This window comes from Hypomesus nipponensis, chromosome 23 (assembly GCF_054491055.1).
Source record: "Hypomesus nipponensis isolate SF chromosome 23, ASM5449105v1, whole genome shotgun sequence".
Taxonomy (NCBI): Eukaryota; Metazoa; Chordata; class Actinopteri; order Osmeriformes; family Osmeridae; genus Hypomesus; species Hypomesus nipponensis.
In genome coordinates this window covers 477526-503619 of record NC_140383.1, presented here as the reverse complement: position 1 = coordinate 503619, position 26094 = coordinate 477526, and the positions used below count along the sequence as shown (strand labels likewise).

The 26094-nt window shown below is 48.4% G+C and overlaps 1 protein-coding gene across 1 annotated transcript in view; it reads right to left on the bottom strand.

Annotated features, from left to right (window-relative positions):
* Positions 1-236: 236 nt before the first annotated feature.
* Positions 237-26094, bottom strand: part of tmeff2a (transmembrane protein with EGF-like and two follistatin-like domains 2a) — a 44358-nt gene continuing 18500 nt past the window's right edge. The window contains exons 5-10 of the mRNA XM_084689411.1: positions 9013-9109; positions 5987-6135; positions 4950-5009; positions 3891-4014; positions 1820-1978; positions 237-365 (exon numbers count right to left, since the gene is read on the bottom strand). Of these exons, the coding sequence (XP_084545537.1) occupies positions 269-365; positions 1820-1978; positions 3891-4014; positions 4950-5009; positions 5987-6135; positions 9013-9109 (686 nt within the window). The 3' untranslated portion in view covers positions 237-268. The remainder of the gene's footprint in view (positions 366-1819; positions 1979-3890; positions 4015-4949; positions 5010-5986; positions 6136-9012; positions 9110-26094) is intronic.

Genomic DNA, 26094 nt, shown 5'->3' with positions numbered 1-26094 from the left:
TGTTCCCAGGAGGTTCAGGTTGGGCTTGTGTTCCTAAGAGGGGAGAGTTGGGCTTGTGTTCCTAGGAGGTTTAGGTTGGGCTTGTGTTCCTAGGAGGTTCAGGTTGGGCTTGTGTTCCCAGGAGGGCAGAGTTGAGGCTGAGTTCTGGGACTACAGGAGACTACAAGGCGGGGCAGGGGGCAGGGCAGGGCGGGGCAGGGGGCGGGGCACGAGGAGGGGTGAGAGGGGGGCGGGGTGAGAGGGCGTTGGGTGCCCCTCCCTCCTGGCCTCAGATGAGACGTGTGGATGCTCGCATGGTGTTCTCTGAACTGTAGTGTGTGGCGTTCTGCTTCTGACGATTTATCCTGTTGCTCCTTGGGCACTTCCTGCCCAGACAGGAAACCACGGTAATAAGGGAGGGGGGAGGAGAGGAGGAATGTGCTGTTAAATGATTAAATTCGTTCCAAGGTTCCAAAATGACCTTTATGTTTGGAAACCATATATATACGATATTGTCAATATGTGTCATTACAAATGTTGCAGTGGTTTCAAAAGAAACTTTAAAGTGGTCTTTGCTGCCACCTGATGGAACAAGCAGCAGTGTTGCTGAAAAGGACAAGATGAAATGATGCATTAAAAGTAACTGTTGGTTGCTAAGCATACACATGCTGCAGTAACACTTGCTGACAGTGTGAATGTGTGTCTGATGCTGGTCAGGCAGGAGGGCATGAGGTCTGTTACAGACTCACTCACCACATGTAACATCCTCAATGAACCAAACGTTCTTTTAGTCTAGACTTTAGTCTAGTGCCACCTCCCCAAACACATACATACTAGCAAGCAACATGGACATCATCTTAGAAGATGTGTAAATTACAGCAGGTTGGAGCCATGAGAAAGTAGAGTAGTCTGCTACATCTTACAGAAGTGGGACACTTGCACACTTGACTCTGGTAATGTGATTAACCTACATAGAACATCAGGATTATTAGAGGATAAATGAGACGTTGGGTCCATCAGGATATGTAACCTTCTAACACTGCTGTCTGGAGCTGGGCTTCACAGCTGCAGCTTCTCTCTCTCTCCCTCCTCTCCTCCTCTCTCTCCCTCCGTCCTCAACTCCTCTCCTCCACTCTCCCTCATCTCCTCCACCCTCCCTCCTAATCTCCTCTCCTTCACTCTCCTTCCTCTCCTCATCTCCCTCCTCTCTTCCTCTCCTCATCTCCCTCCTCTCCTCCACCCTTCCTGCTCAACTCCTCTTCTCCACTCTCCCTCTCCTCTCTCTCCTCCTTCTCCTCAACTCCTCTCCTCATCTCCTCCACCCACCCACCCACCCACCCTCCCTCCTCTCAGGAGAGTGCTATCTTGGTGATGGGTCTTTAAAAACTTTATTAAATGTCATGTTTTGCATAGGTCAGACGGGGGTGTAGTGGCTGCAGGCAACTTGTGTGTGTGAGAGTGTGTAGTGTTTGTGTGAGGGTGTGTAGTGTGTGTGTGAGGGTGTGTAGTGTGTGTGTGAGAGTGTGTAGTGTGTGTGTGAGGGTGTGTAGTGTGTGTGTGAGGGTGTGTAGTGTGTGTGTGAGGGTGTGTAGTGTGTGTGTGAGAGTGTGTAGTGTGTGTGTGAGAGTGTGTAGTGTGTGTGTGAGGGTGTGTAGTGTGTGTGTGAGAGTGTGTAGTGTGTGTGTGAGGGTGTGTAGTGTGTGTGTGAGAGTGTGTAGTGTGTGTGTGAGGGTGTGTACCCTGGCATTCAGTGCGTTCATGTGTGTGTCCAATGTATGTGTGTTTGCATGTGTGCAGATGTGTGAGTGTCTGTGTGTGAGTGTGAGAGAGAGAGACCCACCGGGTGATGCAGAGCACCACCACACAGATGATGACCACCTGCAGAGCTCCGATGATGGAGGCGATGAGGACGTATCGCAGCTTCCCTGAACCAGGAACCACATACAACACGTTGTACTCCTTGGTGTCACACTGAGGCCCACTGAACCCTGAGTGACAGCTACACACACACACACACACACACACACACACACACACACAAAGGCACAGACATGTCATTCGTCACACTGGTCTCAGTGATATATGTCACCAACATTGACATCATCATTGTATTCATCATGGTTATCACTAGTGATGCACCCATTTTTTGTAAACTTTTTGTCCAACTGTATTAATGATAATAATAAATTTTCAATTTATGTCAATTTTGCCGACAACCCCCCTTCTTGAAATGACTGTTTTCTGTAAAAGGTTGAATATGCAATGGAAATGCAACTTTTGGCTGAAGATTTTCAGCAGACGGAATTTTGGTGCATCCTCAGTAATCACCATCATGGTTATCACCTTCTTCATGTTCATCATTGCAGTGTGTGTACAGCCAAAAGGCCAATCTTGTTAAGCTAGCACAGGTGGTTATGCTTTAGGAATTAATTAGCTTGCCTTTGAAAGTGAGTTTGCAGAATGTGTATTATTGTGCACGGTGTGTGTGTGTGTGTGTGTAGAGTATGTTTTTGATTGAGGTATCTAATGCTGGGGACACACCACAGGATAATTGGGCCGATTTTGGCCCTTCCGACAATCCGTGGTAACATATGTCACGATTATCTTGACGGTTCCGCAGATTTTATCAGATGTTCCCAGAGGCGGCGGCACGTTTTTTGTGATGGAGGGGCGAGATTTTTTTGCCCTGAAAAAAAAGAAAAGAAATCTAGACCCTCTGAAACGCTATTTCCTGCATTTTAGGGGGCAGAATTACGCCGTGAATTTCTCCCGACAGTTGTGGTGGATTTTATTGAGGGGGGCGATGCCCCCCCAACATATATTTCGGAGGGGCGACCGGCCCCCCTGCACCCCCTGTGCCGCCGCCACTGGTTCCCTTGGTGTGAGGTGTGTTAAGAGTGACCACACACTGTAGGAGCAAAACGGCTAAATCTAGGATTTTTTGTCCTCATGTTTGTGGTCTTTCACAGTTTGAAAATCTTATAAGATTTAAAAAATCTTATAGTGTGTCCCCAGCATAAGCCTTTTGGATTTTGCAAACCTAGATAGGAGGGAAAGGGGGAGGGAGGGCTGATGTGGTAGAGGGAGGAGAGGGAGAGTAATGTAGGGGCCTGGGTCTCTTGGTACTTGAGCTAAAATAGTTCCATTTGAATCATTCTCTCCTTCTCCCCTCTCCCTTTTCTCTGGGGAGGTCGTTACCCACTAACATCTGCAGATCCCTGTTCGGAACCGGAGCACACACACTAAGTACAGTAGCTCATATAGGTTAGGTGTTCCAGTGTTTGTTGTGGGTTTAGATGGGCAGCAAGGGAACACCGCGCAGAGCAGGATCAAAGAAGGATGCCTGTACTTATTACAAATGGAAAAGAATCTCAAACATGGAACTAGAAACTCTCACACACACATACACACACACACACACACACTGCTAGCAGGCAGAGGGGAGACAGTACATCTGAATACCAGGCCTCATGAACTGTTTCTGGGTTCCATGCACACTCTGTGCTGCTCCCAAGAATCACCTGAACCCAAATCAGAACCACCACCAACCAACCACCACCACCACCATCCACCACCAGAGAGCGCTGGAGCCATTCAGCACCACATGGGGTTCCTCTACTCAGTATGGCAGACTTGCAGGCTGGGGGGAGGGGGGGGGAGGAGGGAGGAAAGGAGAGGAGGATAGGAGGGAGGAGAGAGGAGGGAGGAGGAGAGGTGTCCAGCCCTGTGTCTCCAGCTTGCTGCTCAGCAGGTTAATGGGGTTGTCTAGAGGACAGGCTCCTCAGCCCCGAGGACACCGAGGATGAAGGAGCAGGTTAGAGAGGGTTGACAGACACTGACTGTACCTGTGTGTGTGTGTGTGTGTGTGTGTGTGTGTGTGTGTGTGTGTGTGTGTGTGTGTGTGTGTGTACCTGCAGGAGGGCTGTGACATGCTGGGGTATTCACACTCTCCGTGGACACAGTAGTTCTTATAAAGCTCAGGACAGGGGATGTACAAGCCTCTGACCAGCTCATCTCTGATGTCTGGCTTGGTCTCTACACACACACACACACACAGGAATACACAAAAACAAAACAGAGAGGTTAGTTGATTCAGAGGAAGAATGGATCCCTTTCCAACATAGTTTCAGTCTTAAACATGTGAGTTTCAGACACATGCACACAATGGCAACCCTGGAGCTCGGGGTCATGTGATCCATGAGGAGTACCACAGGGTCATGTGATCCAGGGGGAGTTCCACAGGGTCATGTGATCCAGGGGGAGTTCCACAGGGTCATGTGATCCAGGGGGAGTACAACAGGGTCATGTGATCCAGGGGGAGTACCACAGGGTCATGTGATCCAGGGGGAGTACCACAGGGTCATGTGATCCAGGGGGAGTTCCACAGGGTCATGTGATCCAGGGGGAGTACCACAGGGTCATGTGATCCAGGGGGAGTTCCACAGGGTCATGTGATCCAGGGGGAGTTCCACAGGGTCATGTGATCCAGGGGGAGTTCCACAGGGTCCTGCTTACGAGGACCACAGCTGCACCTTGTCAGCCTACCAGGGGAGCCGCAGCATGTAAGCTGACCAGTACAGGGAGGCAGGGGAGAGAGCAACCACAGCCGGAGCTCCAGCCGACAGATGATTCAGCTGGTTTCCTCTTTAACCTGGAGCCCTCAACAGCCCCTGGGGGCTGGCAGCAGACCTTTCCCTCCACCAGGAAGTCTGTTTTTGCATTTGTGTTGAATAAACACCCACCTGGGTTACACTGTCCCTGGTTGGGCCATCTTTCTTCAGTCATACGAGTGAGCTCCCTGGTTACCACAACACCTACACACACTCACCTACACACACGCACACACTCACCTACACACACATATTCACACTACACACACACACCTACACACACACACACACACACACCTACCTACACACACACACCTACACACACACCGATATACACACTTGCACACACACACACCCTACCTGTATAATCAGTCCTGGCATAGTGTCCATCTCCAGCTTTGGTCCCAGTCATGATGTCACCTGTACAGGAAGGATGGTGGAGTCAATGACATCACGCTCAACAAGCTGGTCTGATCGAAACCACCACACTGTCCACATCTAAACCACCACACTGTCCACATCTAAACCACCACACTGTCCACATCTAAACCACTACACTGTCCACATCTAAACCACCACACTGTCCACATCTAAACCACCACACTGTCCACATCTAAACCACCACACTGTCCACATCTAAACCACCACACTGTCCACATCTAAACCACCACACTGTCCACATCTAAACCACTACACTGTCCACATCTAAACCACTACACTGTCCACATCTAAACCACTACACTGTCCACATCTAAACCACTACACTGTCCACATCTAAACCACCACACTGTCCACATCTAAACCACTACACTGTCCACATCTAAACCACCACACTGTCCACATCTAAACCACTACACTGTCCACATCTAAACCACCACATTGTCCACATCTAAACCACCACACTGTCCACATCTCCTGGGGAGGTGATCACATTAGGACTAAATCTAAGGATGGAAAACACTAGGGATCATTGGAAATAACTTGATTTCTGGAGCAACTGAATATGCCACCTAAAGCAAAAGGAGATAACCTAGAAAAGGGAATTAGAATGAGATCATGTCCGTGCCATATTGAAGCACAGCCACGATTACAGTAAATTGGATGCAACACATTTCAAGCATTATCTTGGCATAGTGTTCCAGACAATCAATGGATGAGTTTGTCAAAGGTTGCAGCGAGAGATTATTGCTCTCAAAACTCAAATCTACTGAGTCAAATTGATTGGAAATAGCTGGTTGTTTTGAAGTAAAAGGTTCTGACTTTTAAATTCATTGAGCTGCCGTAGTTTTGAGACTGCTCTTATTGTCACAAGAGAAATGGTTGCATGGTGGGGTGACAAGATGGGGAAGAAACCAGCCAGCCAGCTTTCCAGGAGCCTGGGGTGTGTGACCTCTGACCTTGGCAGTGTCCCAGGTGCCGGACCTCAATCCTCTCCTGCTTCTGACACGATGCCTCCTTCACCTGGCATGGGTTGTCATAGGAACGGCCGTCAGAAGCACACACCGGGTTGAAGCTGATGTGGGAGCAGTCGATGTTACACACACACCTGGAGAACACAGGAGGACAGGTGAGGTCTGGAGAACACAGGAGGACAGGTGAGGACTGGGGACAGTAAAAGGACAGGTGAGGTCTGGGGACAGGAGGAGGACAGGTGAGGTCTGGAGAACACAGGAGGACAGGTGAGGTCTGGAGAACACTGGAGGACAGGTGAGGTCTGGAGAACACTGGAGGACAGGTGAGGTCTGGAGAACACAGGAGGACAGGTGAGGTCTGGGGACAGGAGGAGGACAGGTGAGGTCTGGGGACAGGAGGAGGACAGGTGAGGTCTGGAGAACACAGGAGGACAGGTGAGGTCTGGAGAACACAGGAGGACAGGTGAGGTCTGGAGAACACAGGAGGACAGGTGAGGTCTGGGGACAGGAGGAGGACAGGTGAGGTCTGGGGACAGTAAAAGGACAGGTGAGGTCTGGGGACAGGAGGAGGACAGGTGAGGACTGGGGACAGGAGGAGGACAGGTGAGGACTGGGGACAGGAGGAGGACAGGTGAGGTCTGGAGACAGTAGGAGGACAGGTGAGGTCTGGGGACAGGAGGAGGACAGGTGAGGCCTGGGGACAGGTGAGCCAAGAGGGAAGATTCACTCTAACAGAGTCAGTATGAATTATTCTAACAGAGCCAGTTTGTCTCGTTCTAACAGAGACAGTTTGACTCGTTCTAACAGAGCCAGTTTGATTAGTTTTAACAGAGCCAGTTTGATTCGTTTTAACAGAGCCACTTTGATTCATTCTAACAGAGCCAGTTTGATTTGTTCTAACAGAGGCAGTTTGATTCGTTTTAACAGAGCCAGTTTGATTCATTCTAACAGCCCGTGTGCCTGCGTGTGAGAAACACTTCTAAGCAGGAAGTCTTATTGATCTGGTGTGTGGTTTCTCTATTTTCCAAACTCCAGGACTGCCAGGAGACTTCCTGTTTGCCTGTTTCTTACTGCCATTTCCAGCCTCACACACAATACACACAGAATAAAGACACAAGCTTGCCTGGAAGACAACACAACACATGCTGTACCATGCAGAAACTCTCTCTCTCACACACACACACACACACACACACAGACTAGACCATTTTCTTAGCCTCAATCACATTGTGTACAAAGCCAGAGCTATAACCATTATTGCTGCTGAATAGAACATTGATTTTCATAATCCCCAGCCTCATATTTCTGACTATCCCTCCAAGCACAGAGAAACAGAGAGACATAGACAGACAGAGAGAGAGGGAGAGAAAGAGAGGGAGAGACAGCGAGAGAGAGGGAGAAAGACAGAGAGAAAGACAGGGAGAGAAGGAGAGAGAGACAGAGAGAGAGACAGAGAGAGAGGGACAGAGAGGGAGAGAGAGAGAGATAGGGGGGAGAGAGGGGGAGGGAGAGAGAGACAGAGGGAGAAAGGAAGACAGAGGGAGAGAGGGAGACAGAGGGAGAGAGACAGAGGGAGAGAGACAGAGGGAGAGAGAGAGGGACAAAGAGAGGAAGAGGGAGAGAGGGAGAGAGACAAAGAGAGGGAGAGGGAGAAAGAGGGAGGGAGAGAGACAAAGAGAGGGAGGAAGGAAGGAGATAAAGAAAGAGAGTTGTGAAAGCTGAAGCAGTGAAGCGTTTTGGGCATTGAAGCAGGACTCTATTTTCGACGTGGCACATACACACATACATACACAAAGATGTGCACACACACACCCAGGCGAATTGGCAGGAGACGGTTGTCTGTGAAAGAGGAGAGGTGTGTGAGCCCATTTATGCCAGATAAAGAGCTCTTTCCCCCTCCCTCTGGTGCATTGTGGCTCTCCACACTACTGTCCCTGAAGATGAGTCCTCTCCATCCTACTGTCCCTGAAGATGAGTCCTCTCTACCCTACTGCAGGGCTCTACAGTGCGAGTATTTCACTCGCATTTGCGCCTAAAAATAGGTATGTGAGAACGTGAAAAATAATTTACGAGCACAGTGCGCGAGTGACGGGCTGTTGTCAATACACAGAACAACAACGCGATGAAGTGAAGCATGCCATTGATCTCACATGGAAAGCAGACATCCCAAGTCTCCCGGAAGTTCCGGGAGTCTCCCGCATTTCAATAGCGGCTCCCTGACACCCGCACATGCTGTATTTAGAGCGAGCGCGAGACAGTGCAATGGCCACTTATGGTGGAAACACGTGCATATCACGCGTCCTGATTGGGTCCCGGGGGGGGGGGCGTACGAGCTGGTTGAGGGGTACATCACGCGTCCTGATTGGGTCCTGGGGGGGGGGGGGGGGGGCGTACGAGCTGGTTGAGGGGTACATCATGCGTGCGGATTGGGTCCCGGGGGGGGGAGGGGTTCTGCAGGGGGGCACACTGAGCCCTCACACACATTCCTGTTCACTCTATACCAACGTATCAAAATGTTTTACAGCTGGTAAAACACTGTGTCCTTTACATGTGTGCATGTGTGTGTGTATGTGTGTGTGTGTGGGGCTCCTGGGGCAGCCAGCTTGGTTAACAGACAGTATAGGTTGGTCTGGAGGTTTCTAAGGTGAAATCTGGGCTTTAGTGTCCAAATGAGCAAGGGTTTACTAGAAAGGCCTAATGATGCAGTCGCCGTTAGGGTTGAGCATCAATGTGTCTTTTTACAATCACTGATCAATAACAGAGTGGGTTAGCTATGCTGCATGACAGGAAATGAGCGCAGTCAGAATATGATATACTGAGTGTATTCCAACTTTCTATGAATCACATCCTTGAAAAACTGACCACGGTCTTCTAATGACCCAACCCATTAGTTGTTGTATAAATAAAGTACCTATCCAATGATCTGTCTGCATGTCTGTCTGACATGTCTATGTGTGTGTGTGTGTCTGACTGACAGCCATCTTGGCTCTGAGGCTGTGAGGCTGACTCACCAGACATCCTCTGCATCCACGTCACACTCAGCCCCAAACTGGCAAATGTCACAGGTGGAGGTTTCCTTCTGTCCTGCCTCTGCCGAGCCCTCTGCTCCTGGGGGGGGGGGGGGGGGGGGGGAGGAGAGGGGAAAGGGATAAAGATGTGTCACCTCTGTATTCAAAGACGATGACTTTGGATTTCTGAAGACCAACATGTTTGCAAATCATCCATTCTCCCCTATGTATTCAGTCACTCTCTCTCCTTTACATTCACTCACAGTCTCTCCTATACATTTATACATTCCATCTTGCAACTTCAAATCATGGCTGCAACGACCGTGACAAATGCACACCTGTGTGCCCAGGAACATCACACTAAGCTATGACACAACCATCTCTCCTCCTCTCCTGCCTTCCTCCAGTCCCCTCACTTGTTCCTGTCCCTCCCTCTCTCTTTCCCTCTTTCCCTCTTTCTCTCTCTCTCTCTCTCTCTCTCTCTCTCTCTCTCTCTCTCTCTCTCTCTCTCTCTCTCTCTCTCTCTCTCTCTCTCTCTCTCTGTGTACCCGTATGAAATCTCCCACTTATCCTTCCTTTATTTCATCATAATGTTTTTTGCTGTGGCAGTGTTCCAGATCCCAGTGTGCCCTGGTGGCAGTGTTCCAGATCCCAGTGTGCCCTGGTGGCAGTGTTCCAGATCCCAGTGTGCCCTGGTGGCAGTGTTCCAGATCCCAGTGTGCCCTGGTGGCAGTGTTCCAGATCCCAGTGTGCCCTGGTGGCAGTGTTCCAGATCCCAGTGTGCCCTGGTGGTGGTGTTCCAGATCCCAGTGTGCCCTGGTGGTGGTGTTCCAGATCCCAGTGTGCCCTGGTGGCAGTGTTCCAGATCCCAGTGTGCCCTGGTGGCAGTGTTCCAGATCCCAGTGTGCCCTGGTGGCAGTGTTCCAGATCCCAGTGTGCCCTGGTGGCAGTGTTCCAGATCCCAGTGTGCCCTGGTGGCAGTGTTCCAGATCCCAGTGTGCCCTGGTGGTGGTGTTCCAGATCCCAGTGTGCCCTGGTGGTGGTGTTCCAGATCCCAGTGTGCCCTGGTGGCAGTGTTCCAGATCCCAGTGTGCCCTGGTGGCAGTGTTCCAGATCCCAGTGTGCCCTGGTGGTGGTGTTCCAGATCCCAGTGTGCCCTGGTGGCAGTGTTCCAGATCCCAGTGTGCCCTGGTGGTGGTGTTCCAGATCCCAGTGTGCCCTGGTGGTGGTGTTCCAGATCCCAGTGTGCCCTGGTGGCAGTGTTCCAGATCCCAGTGTGCCCTGGTGGTGGTGTTCCAGATCCCAGTGTGCCCTGGTGGTGGTGTTCCAGATCCCAGTGTGCCCTGGTGGCAGTGTTCCAGATCCCAGTGTGCCCTGGTGGCAGTGTTCCAGATCCCAGTGTGCCCTGGTGGCAGTGTTCCAGATCCCAGTGTGCCCTGGTGGTGGTGTTCCAGATCCCAGTGTGCCCTGGTGGTGGTGTTCCAGATCCCAGTGTGCCCTGGTGGTGGTGTTCCAGATCCCAGTGTGCCCTGGTGGCAGTGTTCCAGATCCCAGTGTGCCCTGGTGGCAGTGTTCCAGATCCCAGTGTGCCCTGGTGGCAGTGTTCCAGATCCCAGTGTGCCCTGGTGGCAGTGTTCCAGATCCCAGTGTGCCCTGGTGGTGGTGTTCCAGATCCCAGTGTGCCCTGGTGGTGGTGTTCCAGATCCCAGTGTGCCCTGGTGGTGGTGTTCCAGATCCCAGTGTGCCCTGGTGGTGGTGTTCCAGATCCCAGTGTGCCCTGGTGGTGGTGTTCCAGATCCCAGTGTGCCCTGGTGGTGGTGCTCCAGATCCCAGTGTGCCCTGGTGGTGGTGATCTTCTGTGGTTCAGGCTGGGCCAGCGCATCTCCTGGCTCACTAGGGCCTGGGACAAACAATCTGTCTCAAATTGCGTTCCTTCCCTCTGAGAATCCTTCACCCTCTCTCCCCCCAAACCTCCTCTGTTCCAGGGGACTATGTTTAAAGCTGGGGCCCATGAGGAGCAGATGAAGGAACAGGAAGAGGTATGTCTCCCCGTGTCACATCCTTTGTCGTCCCCAGCCAGGCGTGGAGCTGAGCTCCGCCGTGCTCCAGCCCCCCCCCCCCCCCCCCGCCTCCTCCTGTCAGGATCTCCTGGGAAACACCATGTGGAGAGACGGGACCCTGCTTCTGTCCTGGGTTAGTGCCTGCATGAGCCTGTTCTTCCTGACCTGACTGTGAGGGTCATTAGTCTTCCTCCTGGTGGCGTGCTCACGGTGCTGCTGTACTCTCTGGAGCTCTGCCACGTGGATCTCCTTCTGCCTGCTGCTGTTTGCAGATGTTTGTTGTGTTTTGTTTGGTCTGGTTTACATTCATGTTTTTGGGCCTGTAGTAGAGGATAACTCATTACATGAGTTAATACATCCCCTTACAACCTATTACCAAAAACAGAATAACATTTAGCAGACTACCTTTCCAGACTCAATCAATGCTTAACAATGAATGTTTCTACCACTGAATACAATGGTAGACCTCTATTCAGAACTCTTCAATCTAGTTTTCCAATCTAGAGCCACTGAGTTTTCCGACTTCCACTCAAGCACAGCTTTTCAACGGAGTCCAAATATGCAAAGCATTTATGTACATAAATAATAATAGCATAATAGCAGACTCCAAAATCCAGTAATTCTCCTTTGAAACTACAAGGAAATAATGAGAACCAGTGTGAGGAATGGAGAGTTCAAATGAGAGAGCCATAGATTAGTTGACAGTTCAATTATGTTGTTTCTTTTTATATCCCAGGTTTGGGTTGATGTGATTGTCAACAATGGCACTGCTACTGATTGAATTAGCAAATTCACCTCAAAGACTGCTGACACAAATGTAATTTCTCTCATTTCAAACTGTCAACTGTTTCCTGTTCTGAGAAACTTTTGCAGCTTTCAGAGAGAACCTCAACTGCTCCCCAGCGTCTGTACTCTGTCAAATGGTCCACTTCACAGCCTCTCTCAGGTGGGCAGGCTCACACACTGTAAGAGCAGACACACACACACACACACGTACAGACCCAACACACACTCGCAGGGCATTCAAGCATGATATAGCTCCTGCCTCCTAGCTCACATACAGAGCACATAGAACCGACATACCAAGTTTTCAACTGGGCAAAGCAGGCCAATTATAGAGCAGCGCTGGGCTTGCAGTGCTCAGATCTGATCCCCTACAGAGACTGTCTCAGGTCTGATCCCCTACAGAGACTGTCTCAGGTCTGATCCTCTAATGAGACTGTCTCAGGTCTGATCCCCTACAGAGACTGTCTCAGGTCTGATCCCCTAATGAGACTGTCTCAGGTCTGATCCCTTACAGAGACTGTCTCAGGTCTGATCCCCTACAGAGACTGTCTCAGGTCTGATCCCCTACAGAGACTGTCTCAGGTCTGATCCCCTACAGAGACTGTCTCAGGTCTGATCCCCTACAGAGACTGTCTCAAGTCTGATCCCCACACAGAGACTGTCTCAGGTCTGATCCCCTACAGAGACTGTCTCAGGTCTGATCCCCTAATGAGACTGTCTCAGGTCTGATCCCCACACAGAGACTGTCTCAGGTCTGATCCCCTACAGAGACTGTCTCAGGTCTGATCCCCTACAGAGACTGTCTCAGTTCTGATCCCCTACAGAGACTGTCTCAGTTCTGATCCCCTACAGAGACTGTCTCAGGTCTGATCCCCTACAGAGACTGTCTCAGGTCTGATCCCCTACAGAGACCGTCTCAGGTCTGATCACCTACAGAGACTGTCTCAGGTCTGATCCCCTACAGAGACTGTCTCAGGTCTGATCCCCTACAGAGACTGTCTCAGGTCTGATCCCCACACAGAGACAGGTCGCAGCAACACAACGCTTCCCTCGCCTGACTGCTACTCCTGGAACCTGGAGACAAGCGGAGGTACTGGAAAAATTAGACTGCTTTTATGCTCTTCACACACCCTGGAACAGGACAGCACAGTCACCCAGCCCCCCTCTCCCCAGACACCCTGGAACAGGACAGCACAGTCACCCAGCCCCCCTCTCCCCAGACACCCTGGAACAGAGGTGGCTGGGGTCATCAGGGGAGGTAGGATGGATGGAGACTGATAAAGAGAGAGAGAACAAGTCCTTGTGAAAGAAAGAATCTGAAAAAAGGAGAGAGAGTGAGAGAGAGAGAGAGAGAGAGAGAGAGAGAGAGAGAGAGAGAGAGAGAGAGAGAAAGAGAGAGAGAGGAAAGAGAGAGAGAGGAAAAGAGAGGGAGAGAGATTCCGAGCGTTCTAGGAGCAGCATCACAGGATGATGAATGAAGCCCACACCGCTCTAGAAAACAGCAGGACGAGAGCGACCTTGGATACACACACACACGCACGCGCACCCACACACGCACGCGCACCCACACACACAGAAGAGACGGGGGACTGCACACACACAGGCAGAGAGAGGTATTTGGTTATAGTGTATTGGAAAGCTGATGTGTGGTCAGTGAGACAAAGCCTTGGAGAGAAGCCCCCAGGAGATAGGAGATGCAAATACAACTGGGTTATACACCTCACACAGCGCTAGGTTATACACCTCACACAGCGCTAGGTTATACACCCCACACAGCACTAGGTTATACACCCCATACAGCACTAGGTTATACACCACACACAGAGCTAGGTTATACACCACACACAGAGCTAGGTTATACACCCCACACAGAGCTAGATTATACACCACACACAGCACTAGGTTATACACCACACAGAGCTAGGTTATACACCCCACACAGCACTAGGTTATACACCACACACAGAGCTAGGTTATACACCACACACAGAGCTAGGTTATACACCACACAGCGCTAGGTTATACACCACACACAGTGCTAGGTTATACACCACACACAGAGCTAGGTTATACACCACACACAGAGCTAGGTTATACACCACACAGCACTAGGTTATACACCACACACAGCACTAGGTTATACACCACACACAGAGCTAGGTTATACACCACACAGAGCTAGGTTATACACCACACACAGAGCTAGGTTATACACCACACAGAGCTAGGTTATACACCACACACAGAGCTAGGTTATACACCACACAGAGCTATGTTATACACCACACACAGAGCTAGGTTATACACCACACACAGAGCTAGGTTATACACCACACACAGAGCGAGGTTATACACCACACAGCGCAATGGTTATACACCACACACAGAGCTAGGTTATACACCATACACAGTTAGGTTATACACCACGCTTCACGTTTGTATTCTAGTGGGGTCGGTATCCAAACCTCCTGTTTATGGTGGCAAGGAGGAACGTAAGCTGGTAAAATATGTAGGCCTTTGGTCAGGCTGTTTGCCTTGCCACTGACAGGTTTGATTGAAAATGGTGTGAGGTTATATTTCCTGTAATAAGACATGTGATATGGTCACATGATAGGGGAAGCGATAGTGAGGGCACACAGGGAGAAGAACTACACCTCTAGTCAACAGCTCTCTGTCTTCACAGCAGGAAGACACATTATGAGACGACTACACTGACAATTAAACGATTAAAACAATCAATCACAATGACATTATCAACGGCCCAGTAACCTGGGCATTGAACATGACACGAGCGATACCCAGGAACAGGAGCCAGCAGAAACATAATGGACACTGATATTGAGAAGATGAAAGATGATGCTTCTGACCCAAGTCAAGATTCAATTTTTCCATCCATGTTTTGTTTTTTTCTCTCTACAGTGTATCGCTTTTTCTGTGAAGTCATATGTCACAAAGTCTAACAAAAAAAAGCCGGCATCCAACTTTTCTAACGCGAGCCAAGGGCAAACGGAGAAGCAATGACAAGGATGACAAAATGACAAAGGACATGACGCTCAAGAATTACAATGGACCGTGAGATAAATAATGACACTATTAAGCTGTTTCATGGGCAGAAACAATGAAATACAACAATGTACAAATATCCCACGGGGAGGTGATAGTCTGCAGGGAAACCATAAGAATCATCCAGGGACATCACAGAAGGTTTACTATGCAGTGTTACCCAGGCTAGTCTGTCAGTATGTAAATCCTATTCTTCTCTGTGGTACACTATTGTATATTACAAATACATACTCTGTATGTATTCATCAATATCAATGACAATACCTAAAGCCCTGAATCATACATTTATCTCAGTCCTACACATTTATGTGAAACATATTTAAAAACCTTTTCCGCCTTTCAAATTGTATCAAGCTTTAAATTAGATATTAACAGATTGAGATTCGGGTCCAGAGCCACTGAGGACATAATATAAAGCAGTCTGTCTTCTATGGAGAAGCCACCTTCATCAGTAAACAAACACCTTAGACGGGTCCAGCCCAGAGGATCCTGACAGCACGGCTGATGGCTCCACTTAGCTGATGCTGGTCATGTCACTAAAATGTTTTTGTCCAGAATGACCTTGGGTTACACTGTGCACATTATGATACATTTATCTGACTTTGATTTAAATTAGATGGTTTGATTAAAATATTTTCTTTCTGTAAATAGTCAAACTACTACAAAAATACTAAAAACACCAGCAGAACTTTGTGCATAGTCTTGTGTTAATGTTGGCAGTGCAACCACTGTCCTGTCTATTACTAAAAGGTCATAATAAACTGACAAAAATCATGAACTACAAGACAAATAATACAATAAAGCAACGTGGTCCGGAACGTAAATCATTGTAATACATCTTAGATTTTAAGTCTTTACATCCATATTTCTCTTAGGTTTGAACAACATATTTTTGTCATCTTGCTTCTCCAAAATCCAACGTGATTTAATCATGTAAATTAAGTTCAACAAATCTAATTACTCTTTACTTTCAATCAAATCCAGAATCCCCTGGTGTAATGTTCCCAGCGACAGGTACCCTGCTCCTGAGCAGGAGGGGAACCAGCTGACTAGCATGTCCCCTAACTGGGTCAGGCTCCATGACTAGATTAAAAGGAGGAGAATTAGAGGAGAAATTAAGGCTTCAAACTTGGTGTTTGTGCTTTGAGAGGATTAGATGCTGCTCTCTGTGCTCTGGCTGCCTGACTGCAGGCTGCTGCAGTTGGATATCTTCCATTAGTAGGCCACACACATTTAAAAATAAAGTTGGAGAACATTTCTTGAAATCTATCATCGGCTGTGCAAATTGTTTTAGGGTTTTGGTTTTCATATCATACCGTTATTGATTGAGCCCACAAATGAAATGTAACCTGTTCTATCTCGATCTGTTTCAAATGTTTCCTTTTTCTCTCAGGAGCAGGTAAATCAGACCTGGATACAGCCACACAGAGAGCTGCTCACCAGGAAACACAACCATGACATAGCACGGAGGAGCACACTATGGGAATGAGCTCCTTGTAGTGTGAACTTGGTTGACCTCAGATCTGAGGATCATTACGGTATGTTGGTTTAGTATTTTTTTCTCTGTTTATTCCAATCCTTTATCTTCACACACACACACACACCCCGCCCCTCCTTTTTTATTTTCGTGAAAAATGTTTTGAAATGTGAAAAAAGTGTTAGTTTTTTTTGAAAGGTTGAAAGCATATTTTCGAGAGAAAAAAAGATTACAAAAAAGTGGAAAAGGGTTAAAAAAAGGTTAGAAAGAAAATGTTTCAAAAGCTTGAAAAAATACTTTAAATTATTTTTTCGAAAGTTTAAAAACATTTTCGAAAACAATGTCTTGAGAAAAAAAAGTTGGGAGAAAAAAGTTTTGAATACAAGTTTTAAAAGTTGAAAACCTATTTTCGAAACACTACAAAAAAAAATAATATATATATATATATACTGCCTCCGCCCCTGGTCAATTCAAGTAAAAACACAGTGTGCATTCAAACAATGTGAACATTAAAGCACCCTGTGCAGACTCCCGATCGTAATTCACTTACATTTTACATTTAGTCAATAAGCAGAGGCTCTTATCCAGAGCGACTTTCAGTAAGTACAGGGACATTCCTCCAAGGCAAGTAGGGTGAAGTGCCTTGCCCAAGGACACAATGTCATTTGGCAACCCTGAAATCAAACCAGCAACCTTCTGATTAATAGCCCGATTCCCTAACCGCTCAGCCATCTGACCACTTTACCACATCGGTGAAAGGAGGCCAGAAGTTGAAGATGTCACAACGTACACAAGTCAAGAGCAGCTAGATCCTCTCCTCAGCTTTCTCTTTGTCATGCAAATAAACAGGTTTGCATACAAGCACACTTACCCATCACTCCAGCAAAGCTCCTTTAAAAAATAAACACATTTTACCATCCCTTTGCTCTTCATCCCTTAATGCCTAATTTTCAAAAGTAAACAAACACCTAACAACACAGGCTTCCCTCCGCGGTGGGACCCAGGCCCCGAGCCCTCAGGGAACGCTCAGCTCTGAGTCTGCTAGCCCACACTGAGGCCCCCAGGGAACACTCGTCTGGAGATTGCCACTAAACCCCAAAATAAACAGCCCTCAGATATGTGCGTACGCAGCCCCTAACGAGGGGCTCTCCAGAGAACACACACAAGCCAATTGATGAGGCTTTCGATGAAAGGCAGGGAGCGGGCTGGTGGAGACTGGATTGGGGAAACGATGAGTCATGGAGCGAGATTACATAGAAAACGCTTCTGTTCGCCGACCTCTGGTGGGTTTTGTTGCTAGCTGTGGTTGTGTGTCGTTGTACAGTATACACACCATTTGATCCTCAGGTGCCTGCTTCACTAAACAGTGTCACGCTTTCATACTCTGGTGATAAACTAAACAGGCTCTGGTGTCATGCTTTCATACTCTGGTGATAAACTACACTGTCATTTGGCCTTCCGTTTGTAACAGTATTTACCATGGGAAGGCAAAACATTGTAAAACACAGCATGTGATAGTCTGCACATATTTTCAAAAGGAACATAGAAATGACAAGTTATTATTATTATTATTATTGTAATGTCATTACATATTGTCATTGCAAAGGAATAAAGCTACAAACAATTCCATGCTACCATAGCCTAGTTGTATAAGCCCACAACAAGTCTGGTACTGTGATGGTGTCTTGGGTTAGGGCAGTCTGGTACTGTGATGGTGTCCTGGGTTAGGGCAGTCTGGTACTGTGATGGTGTCCTGGGTTAGGGCAGTCTGGTACTGTGATGGTGTCCTGGGTTAGGGCAGTCTGGTACTGTGATGGTGTCCTGGGTTAGGGCAGTCTGGTACTGTGATGGTGTCCTGGGTTAGGGCAGTCTGGTACTGTGATGGTGTCCTGGGTTAGGGCAGTCTGGTACTGTGATGGTGTCCTGGGTTAGGGTCACCCAGAACCCAGATGCCCAGGTGAGGTACTGGAGCACCATGGCAACAGCTAGATACACCAGAAATACGTTGAAGTCCTGATGTTGTGACTGAACAAGCAGCAGCAGATGTCCTGATAGCTGGAGGGTTCTGCATGTGCTGAGGATTCATGAGGATGCAGAAACACACACTGCCTCTAGTGAACTAGCTCAATGACCAATCACCATGGTTACTTAAGGACCCTTACGGCTTGAAAAATCAGTGGGAAATGAACACTTAAAAGATCTGTCTCTATTTGCAAAATCCATTACAGATAATGGAGATGGTGTCATCCAAATGGACCACATAGACACATGTTGGATTCCTGATAGAGCTGAGAAGTCAACAGAAGCTACAAAAAGGTCTTGTGTAGAAAAGGTCACCAATCGGTTGTAATCGGCAGAACATGGAAGGATTTAAACAACATTCCTCTGGGTCAACCTGGCTGAGAGAAGCTAAGCCTAGTTACAGTCTGTCATGACAGAACCTAGTTACAGTTTGTCATGACAGAACCTAGTTACAGTTTGTCATGACAGAACCTAGTTACAGTTTATCATGACAGAAACATCCATCTGGCACTGAAACCAAAGGTCTGAAAGCATAATGTAATGAATGAATTGTTTGATAATGAATAGCATTGTCATATGAACTGTGTCCAAGTCTATGAATGTATTACAGTGGGCCGCCTAACTTGATCAGTATGACAACATCACATAAGGTAGGAAGTGTTTGAAGTCATAATGCTGAAAGCCTCTATTCCATCTGTCTTCCTCCTCACACAGGTAACACACAGCTTCACACACACAGCTTCACACACACAGCTTCACACACACACACACACACACACACACACACACACACAGCTTCACACACACACAATAATCCCTTCTACCATTCCGGTACTGGCTTCAACTCCTCCTCTATCCCTCCATCTCCACCAGGGCTCTGTGGCAGAAAACCTGCTCCATCACATGATGCAGGGAGGGGGAGGAGGGGGCAGAAACAAGGTGAGGACAGTGAAACCCTGCAACCCCTTCCTCCATGTCACACAGCAGAACTCACTTCCACACACACACAAATAAAAACACAGTGGTGGCCAGAGATTTACGTTTTATCAGAGGCAGAGCAGTGTGAAGGACTCCAGCGGTGTTTGATTAGCTGGGTGGAGTGAGGGAGCAGCAGAGGACAGGGGGAGACAGCAGAGGACAGGGGGAGACAGCAGAGGACAGGGGGAGACAGCAGAGGACAGGGGGAGACAGCAGAGGACAGGGGGAGACAGCAGAGGACAGGGGGAGACAGCAGAGGACAGGGGGAGACAGCAGAGGACAGCAGAGGACAGGGGGAGACAGCAGAGGACAGGGGGAGACAGCAGAGGACAGGGGGAGACAGCAGAGGACAGGGGTAGACAGCAGAGGACAGGGGGAGACAGCAGAGGACAGGGGGAGACAGCAGAGGACAGGGGGAGACAGCAGAGGACAGCAGAGGACAGGGGGAGACAGCAGAGGACAGGGGGAGACAGCAGAGGACAGCAGAGGACAGGGGGAGACAGCAGAGGACAGGGGGAGACAGCAGAGGACAGGGGGAGACAGCAGAGGACAGGGGGAGACAGCAGAGGACAGGGGGAGACAGCAGAGGACAGGGGGAGACAGCAGAGGACAGGGGGAAACAGCAGAGGACAGCAGAGGACAGGGGAAACAGCAGAGGACAGGGGGAGACAGCAGAGGACAGCAGAGGACAGGGGGAAACAGCAGAGGACAGCAGAGGACAGGGGGAAACAGCAGAGGACAGGGGGAGACAGCAGAGGACAGCAGAGGACAGGGGGAGACAGCAGAGGACAGGGGGAGACAGGGGGAAACAGCAGAGGACAGGGGGAGACAGACAGCAGGATCTGAGAACCATGCAAGTGTCCTTCTACAGACCCTTCACCCTGGGGGAAAGGGTCTTCTGAGGGGAAGGAAGGCAGCAGAGGAACACTGTTACCAAACATCTATCTTTGGAATCCAAGAGGATCCACTGTCATTTGAGGTGACAGTAAAATATAATGTGCGTACATCGTGAGTATGGCTCACGTTGGAAACAGCCTGGTTTCATCTACTATGTGGAAACACCCCGGCATTCCTCCTAATCAAGTCAGTTACACAAGTACTGATGTAATTCATGGAGAATTACATTGCCTGTCTCTCACTGTGAGACGATAGTTCCAGGTATGTGAGCAGGTCATACTCAGTACAACCAGTAGAATAAGAACCATTTGAGGCTGGTTTAGGAGGGAGGCTGTTATGCTACTTTGCAGTGAAGGGATTTCTATACATCCTCTTTGGCCATTCTGGGAAACTTGCCATCTTTCTCTATCTTTACCTCTCTCTCTCTCTCTCTAACACACACACTAACATACACACACACACTAGTGTCGAGCCTTATCTCTGCTGCAGTGGTGGCATGATTAGATTTGTTCGTTTTCCTAAACCTCTAACTCTGTTACCATGGTGATGGTGCCGGCACTGTGACCCCATCAGAGAGGGGACAGTGGGTCTCATCACCATGGGAACCACAGGTCAGTCTCATCACCGTGGGAACCACAGGTCAGGCCTGGCGCTCCTTAAAGAGTTCCAGATCCTAAGGGAGCTCAACCCTGGTCGACCCAGAACTGGTGCCAGAGCCACACAAACACATATCACTGCATTCTATATCACTGCATACTATATCACTTTATACACATATCACTGCATACTATATCACTGCATACTATATCACTTTATACGATATCACTGTATACTATATCACTTTAAACTATATCACTGTATACTATATCACTTTAAACTATATCACTGTATACTATATCACTGCATACTATATCACTTTATACTATATCACTGTATACTATATCACTGTATACTATATCACTGCATACTATATCACTTTATACTATATCACTGTATACTTATCACTTTAAACTATATCACTGTATACTATATCACTGCATACTATATCACTTTATACTATATCACTTTATACTTTATCACTTTATACTATATCACTGTATACTATATCACTGCATACTATATCACTTTATACCATATCACTTTATACTATATCATTGTATACTATATTACTGTATACTATATCACTTTAAACTATATCACTGTATACTATATCACTTTATACTATATCACTTTATACTTTATAACTTTATACTATATCACTTTATACTATATCACTTTATACTATATCACTGTATACTATATCAATTTAAACTCTATCACTGTATACTATATCACTTTATACTATATCACTGTATACTATATCACTGTATACTATATCACTGTATACTATATCACTTTATACTATATTACTGTATACTATATCCCTTTATACTATATCACTGTATACTATATCACTGTATACTATATAACTATATATCACTGTATATACCACTGTATACGATATACCTATATATGTCACTGTATACTATATATAACTCAGTTACAAATGGATTAATTAAGTAAACGTTTAGCCATTTAGCCGTGTAAACGTTTAGCCATTTTAGTCACTGTATATCATAAGTTGCTCAGACTTGCCCAAACCTTTTAGTTAAATCTATATTTAATTCACGTGTTTCAAAGAGTAACAAATGTTGTGGGAAATTAATGATTATGGGACAGCTAGGCAAGTAACTTAGGCAGGGTTACACCAAGTCAGAGTGATGGGCCTAAAATGGCTGACTACTACGCAGTTATAACACTAGGCAGTTCATAAAACTCCACTCTGCAGACTGGTTCTGACCAGAACAGTAGAAAGTAAATGGTAACAGCTGGGTTCGTGTTAATTCACCAAGTATTGGGAAATAGTAGGTAATTAGGGTTGCCAGACCTAGGGATGAAGGGTAGGATAGTTTGGGTCGAGAAGAGTTGAATTGGGGTTGTGTTGCTTCAAGGACCTGGGCCTGGGACATGTGAGGGGGAGTCAGTAGAAATGGGCTTTTCCGGCTGTTGTAGAAGTTCATCAACAACATTACCAGCCAAAACACCAAGCACACAGGACGTGGGTGTGATACCATCATAGAGGTTCCCAGGGCAGGGGAATTATCCTCATTTGGGCTGTAAGACTGGGAGATTGGAGCTCAGGTCTTTGTCTTTTTCCTTGTACGTGTTGTGAACCCACCTTGCCTGCTGAATAAACCATCGAGCTGCCTTAAGCTGCTGAAACACATTTTGACTATTTTTACTCTTCCTTCGAAAGGACGTCTGTTTTCTACAACACAACCTACAGTATAGAAGTACAGAAGGAATATCCCACCCCCCTCACACTTCCTGTGGCATGTTTCTACGGATCGTTTGAACTTGATTCATAATTTGCTGGCTCTGGAGTCTTACACCTAATTTAAATTAATGAACTGAAAGCAAAAATCCATATCGACATAGCTTCACAATGATTATTTGATTAATTACCTCACTTGAGCTATGGTATTTTAATTAACTGAAGTATAGTGTGTTGATCCCTTAATTAGCACACACGCATACAAACACACACACACGCATACAAACACACACACACGCCCATACAGCCTCTCAGATGTAGACTGGTGTTGTTCAGGATGTTAAACTGTGTCTGTCTTGGGACAGCCTGAAGGTCTCTACTGGGAGACTTCATGGAACGCTGAGACCAAGTGACCAAATGACCCCATCTGTCTGTGGCTGGACCTGTGGCTGGACCTGAATCCATGGAAACAACATGGCCACAAGGCATCTCTATCCACAGCTGGCTTGAGCAAAATCAGATAACACACACACACACACACACACTCTCTTCCATCCGCACAGACAGACACACCACACATCACCAAATCTTATCTCTGTGCATCTGAACCGACCAGACCTCAATAAACAGGCTCTGCTGGATTTATCGTCAGCCATTAAAAGACATTTGATTTTTATTGAGGACTGTTCCTCTGCAAGTGGCTCTATGCTACCCTAACCCAGCCCTTTATACTTCTCATCTTTAACCTTCTCTGACACTCATAAAACTCAATCTCCCCCCTCCCTGTGCTCTCCCCTTCATTCCTGCTATCCATCCATCTCTCCACTGCGATCCCTCCTCCTTCTCCCTGTACCCCCCACCCATCCTTCTCTATGTCCCCAGCCTCCGTGATCGTTCTGTGCCTCCTGCTTCCCCTCGTCCCCTAATCTGTCTCCCTCATCTCCTCTGGGTCCCCGACTGACCTCGAGGCCTCTTCAGGCCTGGTGGATCTGTTTACTCTCTGTCTAGGGGACGCTACATATTCTTCACATGAGTTAATGAAGAAACTGCATGGGGAACACGCATTCAAGACAGGAAGAGTGAGTGACCCAGACCGTGTCACTTCACCCACACCACACACACCCTGTACACCACACACACACACCTTCCTACACAACACACACACACCACACCCTGTACACAACACACACCACACCCTGTACCACACACACCACACCCTGTACCACACACACCACACCCTGTACACAACACACACCACACCCTGTACACAACACACACCACACCCTGTACCACACACACCACACCCTGTACCACACACACCACACCCTGTACACCACACACACCACACCCTGTACCACACACACCACACCCTGTACCACACACACCACACCCTGTACACAACACACACCACACCCTGTACCACACACACCACACCCTGTACACAACACACCACACCCTGTACCACACACACCACACCCTGTACCACACACACCACACCCTGTACACAACACACCACACCCTGTACCACACACACCACACCCTGTACCACACACACCACACCCTGTACACAACACACACCACACCCTGTACCACACACACCACACCCTGTACACAACACACCACACCCTGTACCACACACACCACACCCTGTACACAACACACCACACCCTGTACCACACACACCACACCCTGTACCACACACACCACACCCTGTACCACACACACCACACCCTGTACACAACACACACCACACCCTGTACCACACACACCACACCCTGTACACAACACACACCACACCCTGTACCACACACACCACACCCTGTACCACACACACCACACCCTGTACCACACACACCACACCCTGTACACAACACACACCACACCCTGTACCACACACACCACACCCTGTACACAACACACCACACCCTGTACCACACACACCACACCCTGTACCACACACACCACACCCTGTACACAACACACCACACCCTGTACCACACACACCACACCCTGTACCACACACACCACACCCTGTACACAACACACACCACACCCTGTACCACACACACCACACCCTGTACACAACACACCACACCCTGTACCACACACACCACACCCTGTACACAACACACCACACCCTGTACCACACACACCACACCCTGTACCACACACACCACACCCTGTACACAACACACACGACACCCTGTACCACACACACCACACCCTGTACCACACACACCACACCCTGTACCACACACACCACACCCTGTACACAACACACACCACACCCTGTACCACACACACCACACCCTGTACCACACACACCACACCCTGTACACAACACACACCACACCCTGTACCACACACACCACACCCTGTACCACACACACCACACCCTGTACACAACACACACCACACCCTGTACCACACACACCACACCCTGTACCACACACACCACACCCTGTACACAACACACACCACACCCTGTACCACACACACCACACCCTGTACCACACACACCACACCCTGTACCACACACACCACACCCTGTACACAACACACACCACACCCTGTACCACACACACCACACCCTGTACCACACACACCACACCCTGTACACAACACACACCACACCCTGTACCACACACACCACACCCTGTACCACACACACCACACCCTGTACACAACACACACCACACCCTGTACCACACACACCACACCCTGTACCACACACACCACACCCTGTACACAACACACACCACACCCTGTACCACACACACCACACCCTGTACCACACACACCACACCCTGTACACAACACACCACACCCTGTACCACACACACCACACCCTGTACCACACACACCACACCCTGTACCACACACACCACACCCTGTACACAACACACACCACACCCTGTACACAACACACACCACACCCTGTACACAACACACACCACACCCTGTACCACACACACCACACCCTGTACACAACACACACCACACCCTGTACCACACACACCACACCCTGTACCACACACACCACACCCTGTACCACACACACCACACCCTGTACACAACACACACCACACCCTGTACCACACACACCACACCCTGTACCACACACACCACACCCTGTACACACACACCACACCCTGTACCACACACACCACACCCTGTACACAACACACCACACCCTGTACAACACACACCACACCCTGTACCACACACACCACACCCTGTACACACACACCACACCCTGTACCACACACACCACACCCTGTACACACACACCACACCCTGTACCACAAACACCACACCCTGTACCACACACACCACACCCTGTACACACACACCACACCCTGTACCACACACACCACACCCTGTACCACACACACCACACCCTGTACACAACACACCACACCCTGTACCACACACACCACACCCTGTACCACACACACCACACCCTGTGTTGGAGCCATGATTATTAT